This window comes from Dermacentor albipictus, chromosome 5, assembly GCF_038994185.2.
Source record: "Dermacentor albipictus isolate Rhodes 1998 colony chromosome 5, USDA_Dalb.pri_finalv2, whole genome shotgun sequence".
In the NCBI taxonomy this organism is placed as follows: domain Eukaryota; kingdom Metazoa; phylum Arthropoda; class Arachnida; order Ixodida; family Ixodidae; genus Dermacentor; species Dermacentor albipictus.
The window spans coordinates 112,654,660-112,679,705 of record NC_091825.1 but is presented as its reverse complement, the minus strand read 5'-3'; the positions used below and the strand labels follow the sequence as shown (position 1 = coordinate 112,679,705).

At 45.7% G+C, this 25,046-nt stretch overlaps 1 protein-coding gene across 2 annotated transcripts in view; it reads right to left on the bottom strand.

Annotated features, from left to right (window-relative positions):
* The window catches only part of LOC135897037 (centrosome-associated protein CEP250-like), a 45,271-nt gene that overhangs the window by 18,094 nt on the left and 2,131 nt on the right, over positions 1-25,046 (bottom strand). For both annotated transcript variants that reach the window (XM_065425602.1, XM_065425603.1), the window contains 11 exons: positions 22,634-22,846; positions 21,370-21,454; positions 18,221-18,342; positions 15,950-16,097; positions 11,952-12,075; positions 11,172-11,312; positions 10,483-10,645; positions 8,332-10,368; positions 6,014-7,494; positions 1,601-5,516; positions 206-403 (listed from right to left, as the gene is read on the bottom strand). In XM_065425602.1, coding sequence (XP_065281674.1) covers positions 206-403; positions 1,601-5,516; positions 6,014-7,494; positions 8,332-10,368; positions 10,483-10,645; positions 11,172-11,312; positions 11,952-12,075; positions 15,950-16,097; positions 18,221-18,342; positions 21,370-21,454; positions 22,634-22,846 — 8,628 coding nt within the window. The remainder of the gene's footprint in view (positions 1-205; positions 404-1,600; positions 5,517-6,013; positions 7,495-8,331; positions 10,369-10,482; positions 10,646-11,171; positions 11,313-11,951; positions 12,076-15,949; positions 16,098-18,220; positions 18,343-21,369; positions 21,455-22,633; positions 22,847-25,046) is intronic.

Below are 25,046 nucleotides of genomic sequence, written 5' to 3'. Positions count from 1 at the left end.
GAGGGACTTTTTTGAATAGCAACTAGGACATTGCCATCTGTTGTGCAAGTGTATGTCTGCCTCTTCAGTTATCCACCTGAACAGGTCGAACTGTACTGCAAGTTCCATGGGTTGTTATATTTAAATAAGACACAGTATATAGTCAAGATCATGCGGTAGCCTCGAGGTGTAACAAGGCATGGCTGCACAACGAAAGAGCAAATACCTGAATGCGTGCGCCCCCAGATTGTTGCAGCTCCATTTCGGCTTGTGCCAGTCTGCCACGAAGTTGCTCAGCCTCGACGTCCAGTCCTCTGCGCTCTTTCTCCTGGCGCCTTATGGTTGCCTTTGCGGTGCGTATTTTGCACTCAAGCTCTTCGTACCTTGTCTCCGATGTTGACAGCCGAGATGTCAACGAATCAACCTGCACAGAAATTGAAATGTGCGGCTTCAAAAGCAACTAAGAGTGTCAATGGCAGCTGTTGGTACTAAGTATTTTTGGCCTTAGTCACAAGGTTGCAACCCAAAACGCTCTTTTTTATTCTAGGAGAAGTTGCTACGTGAATCAGACTCATGGAATTTTGTCCTTCTGATGTTTCAATTGTTCATGGCTTCTCATTATCCTTTTCAACTACAGCTGAAAATTAAACCTAATGCAGCATTGCTTCAACTGTAAGAATGCGAGAAGGGAAAACAATCCCATTTTTTTCTAAAATGACATCAGGTCTCGGGATCGTGCTTTGCCTAGAAAAGCAGCTTTGTTGTGCCCAGATGGCTGACTGATAAGCTCTTCGGTACATCATTTATTGCAGTAACAAGTGGAGACACATATATTCCCCTTAGGATAATATACGTGCCATTTCCTAGAAAATGTTGAACGGTGCACATGGCTGGCACATACAAAGTATTGCACTTGATGTAACATCACCACTGACATTGCATAAGGTGGGAAAAAACTTAAGGCTTAGGGTTTGGAAACGTAGAGGAATGAAATAAACAAGGAAGGAGCGCTACACTACGCAGCTAGCCTTCACAAGCCAACTCTTCGAGGTGCACCACTCTGACCCCCGACGAAGCATAAAAAGCAGTGGCATTGCCTTAAAAGCATTAAATCATTCATATATGCGCAAGCAATTATGTTTGCTCATTTCTGCGACAGTGGAGGCAACAATTATTTTTCTGGAATTTGGAGGCCCCGAGAGCGGGTGCAGTGTGGTTTTCCGGGAGGCGCTCGTATTAAAATTTTTAGCATAGATTCGGTGCCCATCCGTAGACCAGAATATTCGGCACTTGTTGACGGCGGCAATCTTTCGCCAGGGACAGCAAAAACAGGTGGAATGAACAGCCACAATAGCACTCAGCCTGTCCTTATGGAAATGCTTGTTGCCAGTGTTCAGTCACCATCGGCTGTCGTGTCACCAAATCTGTAGCCCCAGCGTAAGTCACGCCAACAGGTGATGAGCGAGGTCGAGATTAGGTGCGCCTGCTCTAAGAGTAGAAGTGAGGGTAAAATATTCTGGTCCACAGATGACATTGCGGACGCAATGAGAGCTGACAGAACCCACCCACAACAGCAGCTAATAATGATAACTGACAAAAGGATATTGAAATTCATGCTTACCAATGCCTCTAGCTCATCCCGCCTCTCTTGGGCGACTTGAAGCTCAGATTTGGACTGTTTGTGAGCCTCAAGAAGTTCTTCGTGTTTTTTCACGCTTTCCTGAAGCTTTTCACTGGCAATCTTCATTTCATCTTGAAGTAACGATTTAGCGTGTGATGCCTTATCAAGCTGACTGCGGACATCCTCGAGGTCACTGCGGATGCACTGGATATCAGAGTCTCTCTCTTCCAGCAACTGCTTGAGGCTGCTTGCTTCATCTTCAGCCTGTTGGCACTTCCGCTGTGTCAGTTCTACCTCGGTCGTCAGCTGCTTCACCTGCTGTTCGAGAGATGACTTGACATTTGCAACCCCTGCAGCTTCCTGCTGGGCACTCTTCAGACGGTCTTCCAGCTGCTTCTGCTTATCTAAGTACTCGGCTGCAAGAGATTGAGACTCTTGAAGCTGCTGACTGACCATGACAAAATCATTTTGAGCATACTCCATTTCCGACGTTTTTTTGTCTAGCGAAAGTTGCAAAGCCTGCACTTCACCTTCCGCTCGAGCACAGTTTTCTTTTGCAATGTGTAACTCTTGCAACAGCGTGTGTGTCTCAGCCTCCAATGCAGACTTGGAAGCTGAGAGGTTAACGACCTCATCTTGAGCCATCCTCAGCTGACTTTCACTCTCTCTGTGTTCTGCGACCAATTGTGCAAACTGGGACTTGGACTGCTCAAGTTCGTCTCTAAGTTCGTCGAAGTCCGCTTGCATTTTTTCCATATCCAAAGCATTCTTCTTCAGCGTCTGCTTCATGGACTGCACTTTGTCTTCTGCTCTAGAGTAGTCCTTCTTGGTGGCATCCAACTTCTGTAACAGCTCAGACACTTCGTTTTCAAGATCCAGTTTTGAAGCCAACAGCACAGCAATTTCACCTTGAGCGACTTTCAGCTGGCACAAATGTGCCTCCTGTTCAGTAGCCAAATGTGTCAGCTCAATTTTTGACTGCTCAAGCTGGCTGCTTATTGCATGAAGTTCACGCTGAAGCTGTTCGGATTCTGATGTCTTCTCGTCCAACAAGGTTCTAATACGCTGAGCTTCATGATCTGCCTGGGTGCGACCTTCTGTCGCCATGTCCACCTTCTGCAACAGTGTGGAAACTTCCTCTTCTAGAGCTGCCTTTGAAGCCAACATATCCTTGATTTCATCACGGGACAAATTCAGTTGATGCAGGTACTGCTGCTTCTCCTTAAGAATCTGCTCTAAATTGAATTTCGTCTGCTCGTACCGCTCGTGTTCAGTCTTGTACTGCTGATGAAGGCGCTCATTAATGGCATTTCTTTCATCCAGAAGAGACTTGAGTGACATGTTTTCTTCTTCTGCTGATCTTAGCAGCTCTGCTATTGACATTTTTTCTTCTTCCAAGAGCTGAATATTATTTTCGAGAGCAAGTTGCGCGGCAGCTTGTCTCCTGACCCCTTCCTGAGCAGACTCAAGAGCCTGCTCAAGCTTTGTGTTTTCTGCAACCTGCCGAGCGACGTCTGCCGTAAGAACAGCAGTCTTCTCTTTCTCCAGTGCAAGCTGATCTCTCATCACCTGCAGAGCACCACTAGACACTTCGGCCGAGGCCTGCTGACATTCCAGTTCATGCATCAGCTGCTTCAGCTCTTGCGCCTGGCATTCGTTGCGATCCTTCAGTGCCTCAACCTGCCCCTTCAGCTCGGCCTCCGAAGTCTCAACAGACTGCAGTTTCACTCGTAAGTGGGAAAGCCCTTCAAGGTCCTTCTGGGCAGCCTCATACTGTGATTTCAGGTCACTAAGCTTACCTTCCAGTGCAGAAACAAGCTGCCGAAGCTCTTCAATTTCACGTTCTTTGGGTCTGAGAAGCTGCAGCTCCTCTTCAAGGGCAACTATCAGCTGCTCCTTGTCAGTCAGCTGCAGTTGCACCTGCCTTGCAGAAGTCTGGAACACCAGGAGTGATGCGATGTGCTCGTCCCGAGCGCTTTTCTCTTCCTCCAGAGAAGCAACACGCATCCTCAACTCCTCCAGTTCCTCCAGTTTTGACACGAGTTTGTCCATGTCGGCCTGGAGGACTCGGTTCTCTTCCAGCAAGGAATCGGAATTGAGCAGCTCCAGCTCCTGCTCCTCAGCCTGCCGCAGCACTGCCCGCTTCTCTTCTTCAAGCCTCTCACGCTCCGCATGTGCCTGGGAGCACTGCTCGCGAAGCTCGGACACTTCCAACAGCGCAGCGCACTTTTCGTCTGCCAGTTGCTGAAGCTGGCTGCTGAATTCTCGCTGCCTTCGGCTTAGGGCATCTCTCAGCAAACTCAAGTCCACCCCCGTGTCTCCAACTGCAGAGATTTCAGTGAAGGCGACGTCCATAGCCATGCAAATGCTGCGAATCTCGGCCACTTGATTCTCCTGCACTGCTCTGACACTTTGCAGCTCTTCCTTTAGAGTGATGGAAGACTCTTCAAGCACTCTGTTAGATGCTAAAAGCTCATCAACACTCAACCTCAAGGCAGCAAGCTGACGGCTTTCATCCTCTAGCCTCTCTTCTGTTTCCTTTTTCTTCCGCCTTGTTTCGGATAGCTCTTTATCCAGCTCGTCAACTCGCTCAGCCAGGCTCAGACTTGCTTCTAAGGATGCTTTGGCATCTGCAAGATCAGTGAGGAGTTTGTCATTTTGAGCCTGTGCCTTTTCAACGGCATCCTTTGCTTGCGAGAGCTCAAACTGAACTCTCTGGTTTTCCGCTTCTGCTCTGGTGCATTGAACCTGAAGTTCTGTGGCACTTTCTTCGTACTTCTGCTTCTCAGCATACGTGGCCTGAAGTGTGTCTTCAACCTCTTCCAGTGCACTGCTTAGCTGCTTGACAGTCAGCTGATACTCCTCAATCTTCTTCAATAAGCTTTCTGTCTCAGCTGCAGCAGTCCCGTCTGCCTGCTGCTTCACGGAGAGCAATTCGAGTTGCAGTTCAGCAAATTTCTCTTCCTGTTCCTCCAGCTCTTGCCTCAATGCCTTCACTGTAGCCTGCTCGTCCAGAAGGCTTTGCTGGAGAGCACTTGTGCCTTTTTCGAGGTCCTCCTTTTGCTGAAGAGCGGACTGCACAAACTGCCGAAGCAAGGCAACTTTTGTCGCTACGAAGGGCTTATCTCCACTTACATCCTCAACATCAACTGCGTCACCATGCAGAATCTGCATAACTTCAGCTGAGGTTTCTTTCACTTGTCCAAGAAATTCGTTAAAGCGCATGGCCCACATCTCAAGGTAGTCGAGAAGCTTCGCACATTCCTCGCCTTGCATCTCGAGATTGGTTTCATCTGCAGCTTCCTTGCTATCAAATCCTGCAAGTGCCGTCAAGAAGACGTCTAGCTTGACTGCTAACGCCACTAACTTTGCCTTCAATGCCTCACTCTTGTCCATCTTGGGTTCTTGCCGAGACGAAGGCTCTTGCAGACCTCCTTGCTTGTTAGGAGAGCTCTGTTCTTCTTCAAAGGAAGCATAACATTCTTCATCTGTGCTGCTGTCATGGCCCCCAGCAGGCGAGAAGAAAACTGATGCAGCAGCCTCAACAGTTCCATCAATCTGCACACGCAGCTCGGACACCACGTTGATAGCACACGGAGGTTCCTGCGCTTCGAAGCGAGGCAGCCTTCTCTTGAGGAGGTCCACAGATTCCTGCAGCGCAACGTATTCTTCTTCGACGCGTCGGGCATACTGTGATAGACGTGGTACCGTAGTCAGCGTCTGAGGAGGTGCTGCTGTCTGATTCAGAAGGCCCTGCAATGACTGACGCAGTGCTGCTAGCAGGCTACACACATGGGCCATCTTCTCAGTCAGCTCATCCTCACTACTGTCGGTCGAGGACAGGGTAAGCTCGCATGTGGACAAGTTGGTCATATCAGTTTCACCCAAGGCTGCTTCAGTCTGACAATGTGAAGAACTGCAAAGAAAAAACATTGTGCGAAATTGTGCAAGCATCTAAAAGACCTCCTAAGAGCTCAGATTTTAAAATTTCTGTTCTTTACAGTTGATTCATGATAATTAAAACTTAGGTCACTCAAGACTACAATAAATTCACAGAAACCTTGAAGACATAAAAACATTTGCTTTAATAAAGGAATAATGTGCTTGAAGACAATTTGTTGAACCAAGAGCATTTAGATGCCACTTGTTGTTTCACTACGTAATTCTGTAGAAAACAGATCCAGCCACATGCGTACCTGTATTGATAGTACAGACAGGGCTAAATATAAACCAATTCATTATATGAGTGGTGTCCTATGTATGAGCTATTCAGCAAGGTGGCGGCAGCAGCAACAGCAGCCACAGTCGGAAAACTGGGAGGATTCGCCTAGAAAGCTTCACATTAAAAAGCAAGACCTCTACAGTCTAAAGACCAGCTGAGATAACATCACATGCTAAACATGCAAGGCTCACCTTGCACGGTGAATACTAGTCGATTCATCCGAGGACTCCATGATGTCACATGGTGCATTAGCCATAAGAGTGCTGTCCTGCACACTGCAATCAGGAAAGGCCCCTGGCCCCTGCACGTACAATGGCAACTCTGCCCAAGGTGCAACTCCACTGGCAATGTTCTTCAACCTATCAATCCGTTCCATCACCGCTTGCCGCTGAGCCAACACCTGCTGCAGCGACGACTCCACGCTTGCCACCCCATCCTCAGGAGGCTGTTCTTGTGCCTCAATGAGCCGTTGACGTCGTTCCTGCAGGTGCCCGTGACGAGCTTCCAACGCGCTGCTCAGGTCCTCAAGGAATCCGACAGCAACGCGGTACATCTCGAAAAGTGTGGCGACAACTTCCGGCAACAAAACGCTGTGGTCCTGCATAGCGTTGCAGTCTCTGATGTATTCGAGCAGCCTCAACGGTCGCGTTGCCTCTCTTTCCAAGGCCTCCACGAGTGCCAAGCCAAGTTCCTGTTCCCGAGCCGCTGCGTCATTCCGCAGCTGCATCATCGTCACACACAGCTCATCCCTCTCACCGTTTCGCTCAACGAGCTGGCGCCTGAGCTCCTCCGCGTCCTCCTGGAGGCTTTCAAGGCCAGCCATTCTCTCCACAGATTCTGTATCCTTTAAGGACTTTTTGGCAACCAAGGCCACGATAACACGTTCCTTCTCTTCCAGCTGGCTTTCAAGTTGCAGCTGCTGCTGTCGGGCCAAGTCGAGTTCATGTTCTCTAGCCGCAGAGTCATTCTGCAGTTGCATCATCATCACGTGCAACTTGTCTCTCTCCCCATTTCGCTCAACGAGCTTGTGCCTCAGCTCTTCTGCGTCTGCCTGAAGGCTCTCGAAGGTGGCCAGTCTCTCCCTCATAGCCACAGCCTCGGCTTCCGCGTCTTTAAAGCGAGACTGTTCCTTAGCCAAGGCAGCCATGACACCTTCCTTCTCTTCCAGCTGACTTTCAAGTTGCAGCTGCCGCAGCTGGGCCGCGTTAATTTCCTGTTCTCTGGCCTCAACATCATTCTGCAGTTGCATCACCGTCACATGCAACTCGTCCCTCTCCGCATTACGCTCGACAAGCTGCTGCCTCAGCTCTTCCACATCTTCCTGAAGGCTCTCAAGGGCGGCCAGTCTTTCCTTCAATGCCAGAGCCTCGGCCTTCACCTCTTTCATGCAAGACTGTTCCTCAGTCAACATAGTGATGGCAGCTTCCTTTTCTTCCAGCTGCTTTACGAGTTGCATCTCCTTCTGCTGAGCTTCTTGCAGTTTGTTGCCTGCAGTGTCGAGAGAGTGAGAGAGCGAAGCTGTTTCCTCTTTCAGTGCGTCCAGCGCTGCCTGTGTGCTGGCTGTGAGGTCTTCGAGCTCGCGGATGCGAGCGTCCTTTTCAGTCGCAACCACAAGAGCTTGCTCCAGGCAGCCTTGCGTCGAAGCCAACTGTAGCAGTCCTTCATCTCGTTCCTAGACAAAGGAAACATGCAGGAAAGTCCCATATGTCAGTAGAAACTCAGAGAGCAGGTATCCAAAATTTAGGATGGTGGAAATTTCACTACTAAGTGCAACGCTGCTAATCACGAAAAGTAATGCCAGTAGTTTCAATTTTCAGCATACAGTTGAACCTCAATACAATGAACACAGGTACAACAAAGTATCTATATGTAATGAAGTAAATGTAGATTAAATATAACATCTTTTTTTTTGTCAACAGTATCTGTGTGTATGCTTGTAACAAATATTGAATATACAGCATACCTATAAAAAGGTTTAATTGTACTACCTTATGTGACAAACGTGAGAGCCAACATAAAAAATTATAAAATCCCACCAAAGCAGAACCTCAGTGCTACCTTTACCAGCATAGGTGTTCCCCTGCTTGATTTTTGCAACAACCTTTTTAATTGGCTTGTAGCTATGACTTGTTATGATTACCTTGTTTCTTTGGCAACATTACGCTCAGAGAAAGCTAGGTGAGCAGGCACCTTCCACTTTAACATTGTTAGCGAGGCAGTGCTATGGCGGCATAATTTTCTTTTTTTTTTTAGGGCTAGCCTTAAACAAGTTGCGCAAGTTCTTTGTTGCCAATCGCAGTTCTTTATGACTGCTACAAATGTTTAAGCACATGGAAGAGTTTTACATTAGTGTTCAAACCAACTAATGAGATTGTGCGAGTAAGCCAACGCTAATTGTGCGAGTGGCACAACTTACAAACAAAGTGAAAGCTATGAACATTTTAAAAGCATCAGTAGGTACCACTGTTACCGCTGTTAACCAAGAAGAAGAAAAGAAAAAAGCACTAACTGCATTCCTGTCCACGAGATCATGCTCCAACGCCTGTCGCTCGGCAGTTTCTTCATCTCGCTGGCACGACAAGACGTTCAGACGAACGAGAAGCTCCTGCTCCCTCAATGTCGCCTCCTCGCACTTGTTCCTCAGGGCTTCGCACTGCTGCTCAAACTCCGAGCACTGCCTCGAGGCCGCCACCAGCTGCTCCCGCAAGGTGCCCAGCTCCTGCTCTTTCTCACAAAGGTCCGCGATTTTCTTCTTGAGCTCCTCAATCGTGGAGATCTTCTGACAGAGCTCTCCCTGAATACGGGCCACTTCGTGCGTGAGCAGCTTGTCGACCTTCTCCTGCAGGACGTTGACTTCGGCAGTACTAACCGCGAGCTGGCTGTCAAGTACGGCGTTCTCCTTTTGCAGGTCCTCGATCTTCCTCTTGCTCGAAGCGAGCTCGTCTTCCAGGCCCACCTGTGCAAATACCAACACTTTCTTCTCGTCGAGCAATGCCAGGCACTGCGCATCCTTTTCGGCAACCTTGGCGTTCATCGCCTCGAGCCTGTCGACAGCGGCGCTGTGCTGTTCAATCTGCTGGGACAGCTCAGTCTTCAGGTTTCTTATCTCTTTTGTTGCCAGCGAAAGCTGCTCCTCAAGGGCTCGCATCTCTTGACCTGTCTTTGCAAGCAAAGCCTTCTCATTCTCTTCTGCATTTGCGATATGCTTCTTTAGTTCTTCCACAATGACTTCTCTCTCCTTGACAGATGCAGTTAGAGAAAGAACTTCACCTTCTTTAGACTCAATGAGCTGAAGGCACTGCTGGTACTCCTGCTGCAGCGCAGCATACTTCTCGGCTGCCGCTGCAAGTTCTGACTCCAGCGCGTTCTTGGACGATTCAATTTCACTGAGGCTCATGCTTTGTTGCTCCAACAGCTTGTAGAACTCTTTCTCTGCGGAGATGTCTTGTTTCAGCGCTGTGATCTCTGCTTCTTTCTCTTCCGCAAGTCGTCGATGATCGGCTTCTGCTTGCTCAAGGTTCTGCACCTTCTGCACAGTGTCGTTGAGCTCCTTCTTCATTCCCTCGAGGAGAACCTCCCTCTCCTTGAGGGCCGACTCCTGTTCCATCAACGCTTTGTCGCTTTTGAGCAGACGGTCCCTGACTGACCCGAGCTCGTCTTCCACTTGCTGGGCATTCTTTTGCAGCGTTTCAGCCTGGCTTTCAAAATCTTTTAAGGCTGCTTCCTTCTCGGAGAGGTTCTTAAGCAGAGTGATCTTCTCGCTTTCCCTTTCAGAGAGCAAGCTCTCCAGCTCTCGCATGTTTGCTTCACTCTTGGAAAGCTGCACCCTGGATTCTTCAAGAGCACTCTCGAGACGGGGTATCTTTTCACATTCTGCCGTCTGTCGCTCTAATTCTACTCGAAGAGCCTCTTTCTGTTTTTCAGTATCTTCCAAAGCAGCCTTGACCTCACCACTGAGGTGTGTAGCATCCTCAAGGTCTTTTCGCAGTTTCTCCGCACTGGCAACGAGGTCCCTGTTGTCCGCAATTTCCTTTTCGAGGCCTGCAGCCCGCGCTTTTTCGCCTTCTATCGTCGACGACAGTTGCTTCACTTCGTTTGAAAGCTGCTTTATAGCGTCATCGAGGGCCTGCTTTGATTTGGTAAGGGTGGACACCTCCTGTTCTTTTTCGTGGAGTGCCCTGGCGAGGGTGCGGCTCTCTTCGGCAAACTTGCGCAGGTCTTGAACTTCTCGTTCCAGAGTCGACGCTTTCTGAGACGCTTCCCTTTCACGTCGTTCACAGTCCTCCAGCTTCGACTCCAGCTTTTGAATTGTCGCGCCACCGTCCGCAGCGGCCCTCTGCGACCTGTCAAGTTCCGCCCGCAGCCGCTCCGTATTGCCGTCACTCTGGTGGACGGCCTGCCGAAGCTCTTCCATTTTTTGCTTCGCCTCTTGCAGCTGAGCCTCGAGGTTCTGGCATCGAGCCGATTCGCGCTGCAGCTCCGAACGGCACTTAGAAAGGTCTTTTTCCAGGCTTTGTTTTTGGTGCTCCATGGCGAGGAGTTGGCTCTGCAATCAAAATATGCTTGCCATTAGGAAGAAACATACTGCAACAAAGAGGCAAAACTTGCCTTGCGATTGATCTGTGGAAGGTACAAAAACGACAAATATAACTGCCCTTACCTTGGTATTCGCCAACTGGCCTTGTAACTGCACCAAGTCCTGCGACTGCCGCTCCAAATCTTGTGCGGATTTGTGCAGCTGCCCCTCTAGCCGACGAGCTTCTCGATTCGCACTGTCGATGGCAGTTTCCAGGTCACGAACTTTAACTTCCAGGTTTGCATTCCTGGGAAATGAAAGACAAAATACACAAGGTGAGACACTAATTCTCATTATAACTCACCTCAAACTGAAGCCTAGCTACCCACTTTGCCACCCTCAATCAGTAAATGACCTCTTGCACCGCACCTACCCACACTTTCCAAAGCGGTCGATCATCCTCTCTTATACTGTGCCCCAGCCTCTCATTTTTCCTCGTTCCTAACCATGAACAAGCTTTTTTATTATAATTATCAATAATACCTACATCACCTGAAGGCATTGTTGCAGGAGGGTCTCAGAAAAACCCTCTCCTTTTCATCTATTATTTGCTGATGTTGCAACCGGGGTTCTGAAAATGTGGCAAGTTCACGTACAGTGGTGATAAAGGATTGTGGTCCTTGGCCCGGCATCCAGGACATTTTAAGAGCACATTAAAAAGAATAACATGCTAGTCAAACTAGTGCCACTTCAGAATAAGTTCGGCTGTGTTCACATTTTCTTTTGTTTATTTAAGCAAACCTCCTTGAGGCTACGAACTCATAAATACTTACTTCGCTTCGGCAGCCTTGGCAGCCTGCTCCTGATTTTTGAGAGCTCGGTTCAGGTCGGCCAACTGGGTCGACGACTGCCGTTCTTGCTGCTCCAGCCTGGACACCTGTTTCCGCAAATCCGCTACGAGGCCCTCTTGGGTGCTATGAGAAATAAATATGCCAGCCAGTGTTACTCCCTACGGACTTCTGTTGCTGTGCCCCTCTGGATCGTGTGCCTGATTCACAGCATTCAAGTTGATCAAAAAATAAGAGCAAGCACCATGCTTATTTGTCTATCATATTCAATTACTTTTATAAACTCTCGTATGTTAGTCAGCACTTCTGTCAACATACGCCTTTTTATGCGTTGCATATTGCAATCACTCAGTTCAGCCCTTGGGCGCGGCCGGGCAGCCACCATTGAGGGTATGAGCCATTGTTCATTGCTGCGCGTCTCATATGTGGGTCTATTCTCTTTTAAGTTTGCTATGTTTGTTATTAAGTTGCTTCTATTTTTATGCGTTGCATATTGCAATCACTCAGTTCAGCCCTTGAGCGCCGCCGGGCAGCCACCATTGACATTTAGTGCAACCACGTGACGTGACGTCACGACAGCCGGAGGAAAAGCTGGGCCCCAACTCGCGCAATACGCAACGCATTCTTGGCTTAACCAAGCTAAGCCTGGCCATTTTTTAATCTTTGTCAGCCATGCTGAATTTTCAGTGGAAACTTATGTCAAATGGCTAAGTACACCCCAGTCCCTTTCAGCAATTTTGATAGCACGAAGAATGGCACACTCACGAGAGCTTGGCTTCACTGCGCTCAAGCTGAGCCTTGGTAGCGTCGAGGGATTTGGTCGCTGCTGTAAGCTCCTGCTGAAGACGCATCTGGGTGTCATTGAGCTCCTTGAGCAGTTTGCCATTCTCTGTAAACATCACATGGGGAAAAAAAAAGAAGTGAAGTGTATCTCACAGGGTTTCAAACAGTGAAATGTTTTGTTCAAACCAAATTCAAATACAAGAAAAATATGGGCTTCGAACATCAAATTAGATAGCCAATTAGATAGCCTCCTCATAAAAGTAAAAAAAAAAGGGGGGGGGAAGAAAAGTGGGAAAAAAAATTGAATTTCCTACCATTCAGACAATGCTACTCAGTCTATTCAGAAAGATGCACCTTGTAAACGAGAAAACAGAAAAAGGTCACCATAGTTGCCTGCTCGATTGCAATACATACTTGAAGCAGACGGTATACAGCTGAACCCACTTACAACGATACTGGTTTTAACAATATATCGGCTATAACACTGAGAAGCTGCTGCACCGTGCTGCACCATCATCTCTTGTATGTTACATGTGGTGAAATAGCCCGCTTACTACAATGCCTCCACGCCACATTATCGACTAAAACGATGGAGTGTGGCTACTGGGCGTCCATGCGAAAAGATAATGAAATGTGAAATCCTTGAAAGGAAAAAAGAGAAAGGAAATTCGAGCCGCTGCACGGTGCAACTAATTTTCCAGCCTTCTCCGCATCTCCAGCCTCACGCACCTCTCACCCATTGCCCTTCCACCCCTCCGAGCACGAATGGGATGCGCCCACAGTTCTACGCCACACCGCCCTCCGAAACACGAATGGACCGCGTCAACTGCGCTGTTCCCAGATTGCTTGGTGGCCCCTCAATTCTTTATTCTATGGCCCATCATTCTGCACAGTTCTGCCACCGGATTAAGTCCCTCACGCTTGTTTTTGTTGGTTGCGTCGAAGTCGTTCCTGGCCGCATAGTTTCTCAGCCTCGTTTGACTCGCCGCCGAAACGGAAGACGGCTGATCCATTTGCTGATCATCAGCAATACACTGCTATATATTTGGAAACTAAGTGCTTCTAATTGATGAGGTGATCGTCGCGAATATGCTTGCATTGGATAGTGACAATGACGACTGCAGCGATGACACAGTAGGGCAGGCTGCCTCAATGTTGTCCCCACAGGTGGCCTGGCAGATGATTCAGTCTCTGGGGCTTCATTTTCGCAAGAAACCTTCCACTGCACTACGTGGAGCACCTGGTTGCCTTGGAGAAGGATGTCGGCTAACTTTGCATAAAGCAAACAAGGCTGACATACATGAGGTTTTCTCAAGCCCATGAGAACAATGTGGCGAGATGCTTGTGGCGATCTCGCCTAAGCGTTTCTTCTGGATTTCTCAAGCTGGCATGTTGCCATGGCAACCTTCTAATATCTCTTGAAAGGCCCCTTTTGGGGCCACTAAAGCGATGCCTCGGTGGAGTATGCACATTGTTTGCTGCCTGTGACCCCTTTTTGAGGTTATGGCAGGGCCATTCTTGAACGCCGACAGCCGCGGCTTGTTACACTCGATCGGAGCGCGCAGGAAGCAGAGTTAAAACAGTTAAACGAGTGAACACAATCGGCAGCCAGTTGGAGGAAAGTGGTGGGGAGGAGCACTGGGCTCCCCACCATTATAGTTTTCTCACAACAGCTCTGCCATCCCCCTAGGCAGATTTTTTTTCACGCATCCTGGTTATAACAATTATCGGTTATAACAACAGAATTTTCGTGTTACTTGAATATCGTTGTAAGTGGGTTTGACTAATCGTATGCATGGAACTGGAATATTTAACTGGTTTTTGACATTCCAAATACAATCAATGACCAATTTTTCGAACATGGCTGATAATGTACTTCATAGAACAAATGTATATATAAGACCCTCTGAAATTTCAGATGTTGAAACCTTTTGCCACCGACTTTTCAAACTTTTTGCCATGACCACAGGTCTGAAAAGGCCTTAATAGAAACCACCACCATCGCAATTTTGATTATCTTGCATGTCGCTCCGCCGGCAGCCATAGCCAGCCGCAGCCACTGCGGTCACTAGACTTGTACGTAACGAATTAAGTTTAATTAATTACTCCTAATACACTTTTTCATAGTTTTGTAATGTAATGAGTGCTTTGTTTACTCGGTAACACTCACTGTAATTTCATTACTTTCTTTAGTAATCAATTACATGTAAACAGTTACTTTAATGAAGCAACCAGCTCTAATACGCTACACAGCTTTGAATATGGCAGAAGCTATAGCAGAATGCCCACGGTCTGCAAATGACGTGTACATGAGTTACCTCCTTCCCATAATCAGCTTCCTGCAGCTATGCCTCGATAACCTGAATATGGCTGGCTCACAGATTTGCACAGCTCTCTTGGAAACACTTTATAGCAGCCTTCATAGGGGGTAAGAGCTTCTGCTCAATCCTTTGCCTAGTGCATTCTATGACATTTCTGATACTATACAGAGAAGTTTTTGGTCGTTAAACGTATGTTTCAATTTGCCTGATATGCAACTCATAGACGCCTAATTTTGCAACAGACGAGTTTAGGAACTGACTCGCGCCCTCATGAGGCCACCTGTAGGCATTACGGAAATCTCGAGGAAAGGAGCTCCGTCGTCTGCTTCACTTGCGATCACCCACGCAAAATGCGCCTTGTCTAGCTGGATTCAACCTTTTCTTTTGTTGTCTCAGCTAATTATAGCACAACAGGCCATTGTAGGACCCCTCACCAGGCCTAGACATATTGAGCTGACAAGCACAGTGCATACAACGTGCACTAATGATTGCGTCGACAAAGTATTACTCCGCTACGTGCCACAAAAACACCTGAAATTTTAAACCAAATACCATGTGCCCTTGTCCTCAAAGGCGCCACTGGTGCTGCCAGTCGGAGAGTCAACGTCATTGGTACAAGTGTGCCTACGCAATTCGCAGCTCTGTGATATGCCTCAAAGTTACAGGTGACTGAGAATCATTCAAGGCAATAGGAGTTATTTGTTTGATCGGCTGCTTCAAACGACGAATTAAAGTTTAGAGAAGTACTTGTAAAACCTACAAAATGAATGTCTGTGTGTCTTTGTTTTATTTCGCGTTGTAGTAAGAGAGATGGACTTCAGTTTCATCTGTTTGTTCCCGTGCCGTGCACCTGCGCACGCAAAGAACAAAACCGTGTCATTTTCTGTCCTGTTCCAGCGCACAATCGTGCGCACCCAACACACAATACACAAGAGCTTTTTGCATTTCACCTGCATTTTTGCCCCCATAAAAATGCAGCCGCCGTGGCTGGAATTTGATTCAGCGGCATCGTGCTTAACAGCACAACGTCAAAGGCATTAAGCAACCACAGCAGGCTGAGTTTGAGCGAGTCGACTCATGAGAGTTTCAAATGCGTGGCAGTTTGGGCAAGTTGGTATGTCATGAATGTTTTAGGCTTGTAGCGCAGCTCGGAAGAGCAAAAAAGGAAGGAGGTAGGGGTCATCAAAGGAAACTCACTCTGTTTTCCGTTTCCTTTGATTACCCCTACCTCCTTCCTTTTTTGCTCTTCCGAGCTGCGCTACAAGCCTAAAACAGTCATGAGAGTTTGCCAACCTATACAAGCAGCACATTGCTTTTTTTATATCACGGTGACCCTTTCGGCGAATTTGTTCTTGGTGATTTCGCCTGCTTCCAGAACTTGCCTGCATAAGCTTGCTCAAGGTAAGTATCCGCTTTGCACCCTTTCACCATAGGAAGACTTCCAACGAGAGGATCGGAGACCAACGAGCAAAACATTTTTGTGAAGCTGTTTTTCATAAAATTTTATGCAACATTTGTGAAAATCTTGTAACAAGCTGAAGTTAATAATCTTTACGAAAAATTCGGGAGAGGTGGCAAGTATGCTGATGCACTGTTTCTTTAACAGGATCAGCAGCATCCGTGCCCACCTAATGTTAGCTTGCCCAAGGCATTCCTCACCTTGCCCCAGGAGTCGCAGTTCTTCCTTGAGCGAAGCCTCCTTTTCACGGCTCCGCTGCTCCAGGGTCTTCCGGGCAGCTTCACTGTTATGCACCTGGCATTCCATTTGCTGGGTGATCTGCCGGCTACGCTGCTCGAGTTCTTGAACCTTAGAGGCAAAAGACAACAAAAAATAACATTAAACTCAAGCATCGAACAACTGTAATGCATACATCGTTTTACTTTTCTAATCATCTTATCGAACCATCTTATCACTGTTATTAATTTGTCTCAGAGCAACATGCAGTTACTGTACCCAACGTTATTGTACCCATGCACATTATAGTTTAGCATTTTTTACTATACCTAGTGCCAACTTACTGTGATAGCACAGCCAAAGCTATGTGCAAGCATTCGCGAAGCTTCTGCTTTCGTGTTACTACGCAAAGTGGTGCTGACGTTTTGCGGTGGTTTTGCTGGTGCGGTAGGACCAGGAAAACCAGATACGGACACCAGAAAACCACAACTATGAACTGTAAGTAGCAAGCATTTTATTTGTTATGAAAAAGACCTTGAACAAAAAAATTAAAAGAATGACTGGTATAATTTGTTTTACACTACATAGCTTCCAGTTGCTTGCATTTGCAGACTACATGCAGATGTGCACTAAAAGAATGTGTGCTTCGACGCCGTAACTTTGGCTGTGCTGCCACATAAAGTTGTTTTTAGTATTAAGTGCACATTAGCACCAAGTAAATACAGCATGTAAAAAACCAGGCAGAATTTAACCCTTTCCATTCCACACTCTACTACTCTAAACTCTGTCTAAAAATGGCCAAATTTTCTTACTACATAGCTCTTTACGAAAAAAGAATACATATAAATGTTTCAAGAGTTCTTTTATACAAAATCGAAGCCATTTGTTGCAAAGGTGACACTTCTCAGCACTGCACAAGAAAATGAAAGAAAAAAATCACTGTCGATGAGAAAATTGGGTCTGCAAGAAAATGAAGTGCCAGCTTGATAATTTTTGCCAGAAATGTACACACGACCTGGGGTATTGCTATTCTCAGATGGTCTCAATTTTGCAGATGATCTTACTTTTGTGAACTTTCACACAGTCTCTATGGGCAACAACGTTCTTGACCCTAAGGACAGCCTGCCGAGCAGTGTTCCAAGAATGCTGTCGCTCATAGATGCCAAGGCACAAGGTAATAGTCCCGCAATATCTCCCACAAGTGAAAGTATACCAGAAATCGACCATCTGAGAATACAACCCAAACTCATCCATTGCACAATAGGCAGTATACTGTCCCCTGAAGAGGACAATGAGGTCAATTTGTGAGCACAGTACACACAGAAGAGAATGTATATCCAATAATCCATTTCATACATAGCAGGCAAATCTTTGAAGGCTAGGAAGACTTCACTCCCTGGTCGCATTCATGACTAGAAAATAGCGCATGACACGTGAAAGATATTGATATGCGTCATGCAATTTGATGTGGCATTAAGTCTCACACTGTCAATACATCATGAAATATGGCAAAATTATTACACAGAAGGCACCGCAGATGTGATCCTATTTACAACTGAACAAGCAGATTGATACACGACAGAACCTCAATATAACAAACCCAGATATAACGAATTATCTGGTAGAAGGAAGTAAATAAATAAAGACGCCTCACCACTATTACACTGTAGAAGACTTGTTTATAACAAATATTGAATATAACAAAGCTACTTTTGTGTCGGATGCAATTTCGTTGCAACAAGACAACTGCATTCCTGCAAGCAACAGCCGCAGCACAACCCTTGTGCTCGGGAGCCCCACATTAGAGGCGCCAAGGTGAACAAATAATGCATTATCTACGTAACCTTACACCCACAGGTTGTAGTAGTAATATATGAGGAACTTATTCCGTGGAACGTGAAGAAGTTAAAAAAACAAGTACACTGCAAAGCGCATTGAGCAATGTTGCTAAGACTTGCACAGCTTCCGCAGTGCTGAGAACGAAAACAGTGCAAACAAACAGTACAAGAGAGACGAAGCTCTCTCCTGACCCCTCCATTTCCTTCCACCTGTCTGTTTTGGTTGCTACTTGTCTTCCCAGTTCTGTAGCCCTGTACTTTTCTCGTACATATTTTGTCGTGGGAAAAACAAATCTTCAGTTGCAACTCATTGTTGTGTTTGTCTCTGTCACCCCATTTACTGCGCTGTTTTTGTTCTCAACACCATGTATAAACTAGCCCGACTATATATATGTTGTGAGAGAAAGGACAACCAACCTGGCCACGAAGCTGTATGTTCTCATTTCTCAGCCGGTCCGCCTCATGGTTGTTGCGGTCCAGTGACTGTGCCCTCAATGGGGTGCTTGGCATAGAAGCTGGCTGGCTGAGTTCTTGCTTCTCTGTAATTGTGGGACATATTTTTCGTACAACATCCCCTGGCCCAACTTTCTCATGCTGATCCATGGAGGAAGGAAAAAAAAACTATAAGGGTGCATGATACTGTACTGTCAGCCTTCACAAGCCAACTTTCCATCAAGCCATCCCCTTCGCTTTGTATCTTTCTTGTGCCTCCAAATGCGAGCACAACGCATGGCCCTGTGGTTGCCCGGCTATGTTGGGTGAGCTTGATTCCCACTAGGTTTTGTAAAGCCTGATGACAAAGTTTGTATTATTGGTGCCATATGTTTCAAACAGGAGTAACTGATAGGCATCAAAATGGGCACACATCTTTCTAGTTTTAGTAGAATGAAAAATTCTGTTTATATAATACCGTGAAACACCACCGCGGCATGAAAACAGAAATGGCAGCATCCATCGAGTAAAGTTGGTTGAAGCTTGAACAGTGATCCGCTTTCTGCACTTCAAAGAACGGCATGTCAAAGAGAGTTTTAATGTGTCCGATATTCCAGTATTTTTCACCTAATACCTGATTACCGGAAGCTGGTCACAACATCTAGTGACACTTAATCTAACCACAATGCCTTAAAGAGACGTTTGCATGTTCCACAAATGTTTTTCGTGAAGAACATTTAAAAAAGGCAATGTGCTCACGATTACGCCGCCTCCTAAAATGTAAACTAGAAGTTAAGTAGAATGCCCTTGGCTACTGCAACTTTAGCTCCGTGTTTGTTTAATTGATCGCTGCGCCAAGGGGTGAGGTCAGGAATCTGGCTGCTCAGGTTTACACCTCCGCTAAGCCGCTAATCTTCACTTGCATACACTGGAATAGCGGACACGCTAAAGCTCTCTAAACTAGAGAGATGTGCGGTCATTTTGATGCTCATCTTGCAGACCTGATCCAAACTTCAGGTTCCGATAACATGAACTTTATGAATGGCCCTCGCAATCAATGCACACTTGTTTGGGTGCTTTGCCCACCCACACTGCGCACATTTATGCCCAATATGCTGGAGCAACTTCATTCATTCATTGGAATGTATACATTTTAGAGCACTGCACGGGCCCAAGTCAACCTGAAAGCCAACAGGCCGGGCGGCAGGCTCGGGATGGGTTTGAGCACGAGGCCGGGAGCCCGGGCTTGAAGCCACAGGTCTGAAGCCACGGGCCTGAGCCAGACTCGGGCCCACTCGTTAAAGGGTCCAAGTCGTGCTTTCGAGCACACGCAAGCATTGCGCATTTCATTGTCCAAGGCATTCTGTGCCAAGCTTAAGTGCCATGTGGAAAGAGCTGGCTCTTAGTACACCTCAGCAAAGAAAATAAAAGAACAGATGGTCTTAATTTTTTTCTTTTCCACAAAAACAAACATTGTTTCCGTGCAAGGACAATTTCTCACTCTTCAAACAATTTCCCTGTTATGGCTTTTGCGATTGCAGTATTACAACTCTAGATCCTATTATTTTATTTTAGCGCCAGCACAATGGGTGTCTCTTTCCGCATGTGTGTTTATTTTATGCTGTATGCGTGTGAATTAACGCTTATATATTATATATATTCACATGCTAAATGACCTCATAGGACCAAATCGTACTATCAAGGTGTATGCATGTGCGCCAGTGGAAAAATAACAGCACAGGCAATGGGCCATGTCACTTGTGTTCTTACAGGAAAAACAAAAATTGCGGTCTTTTACTGCTTATACACTGCAGCTGATTAGACTCCGAGAAGGTGAGGCTGACAGATCCGTTACAATCTGTAAGTAAAAGCAGCCCTTTTTTTTTTTTTAACTTACAGGCCAGGCCTGGTCATGCACACATGGGCCCTGGTTAAGTTTAGTAATGAATGCCTGAACCCAGGCAGGGCCCAGGCTGAGTTCAGTCGCATACACCCGGGCCAGAGACGGGCCCAGGCTTGGTATCATGGACCCGGGCTGGGCATGCACTTCATAAACCGGACCCAGGGCTGGGCCGAAAAATCAGGGCCATGCAGTGCTCTAATACATTTACCGTGTTCATTACGACACGACATTACGGCAGCCATGGGTTGCTGTCACACCAGTTGTCTTTTCGGAAGAGCACCCTTTGAGCGCTGTACATAGTGGGAAACACTAAAAGCTGCCGTGACATGATCACATGCTGGGCAAGCTTTTTCTGGCTTCAGTTTTATTGTGTGCCACTCTCTATTAGTTTCTTTTTCCCCCTTTCTCCATGCACTGTAAGCGTTATCCCTTCTGAAATGGGCAATCTTGCTGCCATCCAACTTTTCAATGAGACACCAAAGCGAAAAACAGGTTAAGCTACTAGTAAATTACACTTCTACAAAACCAAAAAGCCACACTTACAATGAGAGGAAGCTAGATAAGGTAGGGAAAAAATTCGAAAATGAAAGACAGGTGGCCACACCACCCTGAAGTTTCTGCAACAGCCTGTCATAATGCCATGGATTTTCATGACATCTCCTCAGACCTAGTATTTTTCTTCATTTTTACTTATTGGTAAAAAGTACTTTAGAGTACTCTAGAGTAGTAATATTAAAGTGCTTTAATAGTACTTTAATGCAGGCAAAGGCTGAACACAGCAAGTTTCCAGAACATTCATTGCACCATAACAACCCAAATTACTACAATATACTCTGAAATACTCTGAAAAGGTCACACTGACGTGCCGCCACTGGGGCTTCAGTGCAAAATTATCCAAGTGGTAGTTTGGTCTTCATTTCTCCTCTTGGGCTCTAGCAAACAACCGCTTATCATGAACTTGATGAAAATAAATTTTTGAAAGAATACGTTATCAGTCGAAACTGCTTTAGTGATTCTCTTTAGTGGCTCCTTAACATCTGAAGCCCGTCATTAAAATTGAAAGAAAATCCCTTTAAGCAAATTGCTACGGTTAAATTACACTGTTATCACTGTACATTAGTTATCACTATAGTCATATGATCCCTTTTAGCTTTCAATTCGTCAAACACCCGCATTTGCATCTTATTTCATATTGTGTCACATTGCACACACACACACAGTAGCTACCCACCTCTAAGCTTGGCTTCAAGTTCAGCAATCTTGTTTCGGAGCTCCCGGTTGTCAGGTGTGGCTGGGGTGTCGCCATACCCAAATCTCTGTTGAGAAAGAAATTATGTACATGGGTGAATAAGAGTGCACATACAGAATAATGAAGGTAAGATGCCTCATAGTATTTCTCATGCCAGGAGTTTCAGGGAAGACTAATTGATCATTAAATATGGCACAGAAGAGAATAAGAGGTATTTTTATTTCCAGGTAACACTCTCGGGTTTGCTAAACAAAAAGTCCTCGGAGAGTTCTGGAGTGCCATTCTTCCTAGAAAATCTACCCCCGATTCCTTTATAATAAATCATGCAGTTACAAACTATGCTCCTATTATTGCTAATGCACTTAATACTCACTTTAAATCTGTTTTTACCCATTATAACTTCGTAGTTCCTCCTTTAACTGAACAGTCACAACATTCTGTTAATGACGTTCCTAACCAGGGTGTGTTAAATTCAATTTTAGATATAGATTCCAAAAAGAAAATTAGTCCCTATGATACAGAGAATGCTCCTGTTAATTTGACCTCGATTTATTTGAACACACTTGAAAGATCTGATGAGAAACCATTCATTGCTATAGAAAGAAAACTCGTTTAGTTGGAATGTGAAAGCATGCCGCTTGGGTTATTCCAACCACACCGGCACCCCATCATCTATGTAGCAGTAACTAAAAGCTTGAATTGCAAGAAATTCAGCTGCTGGCCCTACTGCTTTTCTAGGCCGCAACGGTGATGGCAGGAACCTGTTCTGCAATGATGATGGCGACTTGTTTTTTACCCTTGGCAATGTCTCTTTTGAGCATTTTGTCAGTGCCCTTGTTTCATTAACTGTCCCTACAATGGTTCACCAGAAAACTGAAAGCACATGTTTCATGTTCAATAGCTTTGAAGTTGACTGGATGTCCAGTTGCGAACGGCATCATAAGCATTACAAAAGTAAGCCTTCCTTTCTTACCAAATGGACTTCACGTGATTGTCAAAATTCACTTTGCTTAGAAATGAGAAAACATCCGGTATCCAGTTCAATATTCAGTGGTTGCATTTCTTGACTATGCATGTTCAATTTGACTAGGGAGCTTCATTATTTCGAACTCCCCTAGGAGAATTTACGTCTTCCTATATTTTCAGCATATTTGCAAAAGCATTCGGTAAACTGCGATGAATTTCCGTTCCCGCATCCGCCAAATCTCAGCAGGGAGCCACAGCAACGCCGGGAGCTGCACCTCACCTGAAGCCTGCTGCGTCCAATCGGGGTGGAGAGGATGGAGCTCTCCGACTGTGACTGGTTGCTTGTCGACTTGGATTGGTTCTCGAGGTGCCGTAACTGCTTGTCCTTGGTTGCGAGTTCCTGCTGCACTTTGGCCAACTTGTTCCTGAGGTCGGCCAGCTCGGTTTCCAGGCCTCGCATGTCCCGCATGGTGTCCCCTTTTGCCTCGTCATTCTGCAACAGAAGCCACAGGCCATGGGGCAACACACTGGGACGGCAAACGCACCGGCCCACTACAAAGTCCTGCTGCTGGAAGAGGAAAAACTGACATTTGGCTGGTTGTAAAGTGCAGTCGACTCTTTAATGGAGCACTGATACAACATTTCGAACTTTTCATTTTTTGGCATTAGGAGGAAGCTTTAGGCTAGGGTCAATTCCAATTTTTCTATTCAGACACAAGTAAAGCGCAGAAATGTTTTTGTGAGACACTCGCTCGAACAACTCGCATTCGTTGCATGTGAGAGAAAGGTCAAAATTCTAGTGAATCTAGCAAGCAGAAATTCTTATTGAGCATCTGGACGTTTTACAAAAATTGCCAAAAAGTGGAAAGATTCAAAATAATGAAGGCATGAAGTCTACAAATCTAACTCTACACCAAATGCAGATATTGCAGTTCTGTAAACTGGATGTGCTAGAGCATCTATAGCAGACAAATTTGATATAAATTTACAACCTAAGTGAAATTGTTAACGTTTACAAGGGTTTTGCAAAGGTCCTACAACCTAATAGTAAATTTCAAAGCGGTGTATAATACATCAATTTTGTTCACTTCCTCTTTTCAGGGGAAGTATACAGAACTGTGACATTGTTTTTCACTGCCGAATTACAAAGTTGTCAACTTGATTATTGAGTTTCTTGTTTTTTGACAACCTGAAATTTTTAATAATTTTTTTCTTTTGAAAAATTTGTCTCAATTGAAAAATCTGCTTAATACAGTCATCAATTTTAACTTTTTCTTTTAAGTGCAACAACCCACATAAAAGTTGGAGCAGTGGTTACCGAGAAAACCGATGCTTTTACAAATATTGACTACAGGGCTATAAACTTTTATTATGGGCTGTCAAGAGTGTTTGGCATTGCTTTCTCCCTTAGGCAAGACATTGCACCAAAGGAAACATGCATGCTAGCCAAATAAATCTATTTGCTTTAAAAGAAACACGCACACACACAAAATAATGTATATGAGGGGCCAAACTCAACTTCACATATAAAAGCAATACTGTCAAGAGCAGCTCGATTCCAGCAAGAAATGCAAAACAATCTGCAGCCTGTGCCAGTATGACTATTACCTGGTGATATGCAAACAGTTGGGAAAGCAGCAGTTTAGGTTTAGGAGGTAGAGGATCAGTGTTGACTCTCTGCATCCCTGTTAAGCCACTACAATTAAATTCTCACAAAAAAGAGACGGAGAAAGGGAGATCAAGACACTGTGGTCCGCATGGCTAAAAGCCACCGGCAACAAAATTTTGTGTTGTGTAAAAACGCCTACTTTGAGACAGCGCAGATGCAAAGCAGCCACTATACAAAATTTTAGAAGTGAAGTACAAGTGGATGAGTCCTGAGAGCTCGTACATTTTTTATGCAAATTAAAAAGGCATCGCCATTACCACTCTATGGAAATCACACAGAACCCCAGAATGACGAGGACCCAGAAAGAATCTGGATGTGGCCTCGGAGATTGGGTGGTGTCCATAACACCGAAAAATTCAGTGGTCATGTTCTCGAATGTGTCACCTCTGCTAAGCACCAACTGCTCACAACGCCTGCTTTGGTGCCTTTTAAAGGCTATTAACAAAGAAGTCTAACACTTACCAACCGTGCAACTTTGTCAAGATTGCTTCATTAGTATGTACGTACTGCCACTTATAAAGCAATTTAGCTAAAGTAAAATTTTACTGCAGTTGGCCTAAGCTTTTGCACAGGTAAGAAAGTTAAAACGCCACTAAAGAAAAACACTGAAGCAGTTTATAATGATAAAGCATTCTTAAAGAACTCTACTTTCATTGATTTTTGTGGTAAGAGGTTGTTTGTTAGAAGAGAAAATGACAGTCAAAGTTTCATTTTTTAATTTCACACTGATACTTCAGCGACGGTGCGTCAGTGTGACGTCTCAGATGGCACAATATATTTTTCCGCCACATTTCGATCGATGCGGCAGTTCTTGAAACTACCCACGTTCAGTCTTTGGCACTTTTAAAATACAGTGTTGTCCCTTTTTACCGATAAAAAAAGTTAGTTAGACCCAAGCAGATGGTATCAAAATCTGCGACATCGAGGCAAGCTGGAGCGGAGATTTCAAGTGGGCATGTCCACCCGTCTTTCGTTCTTGCAGCTTTTTCGACTTGCCAGGTATCTCCTCACGATAAGACTGGCT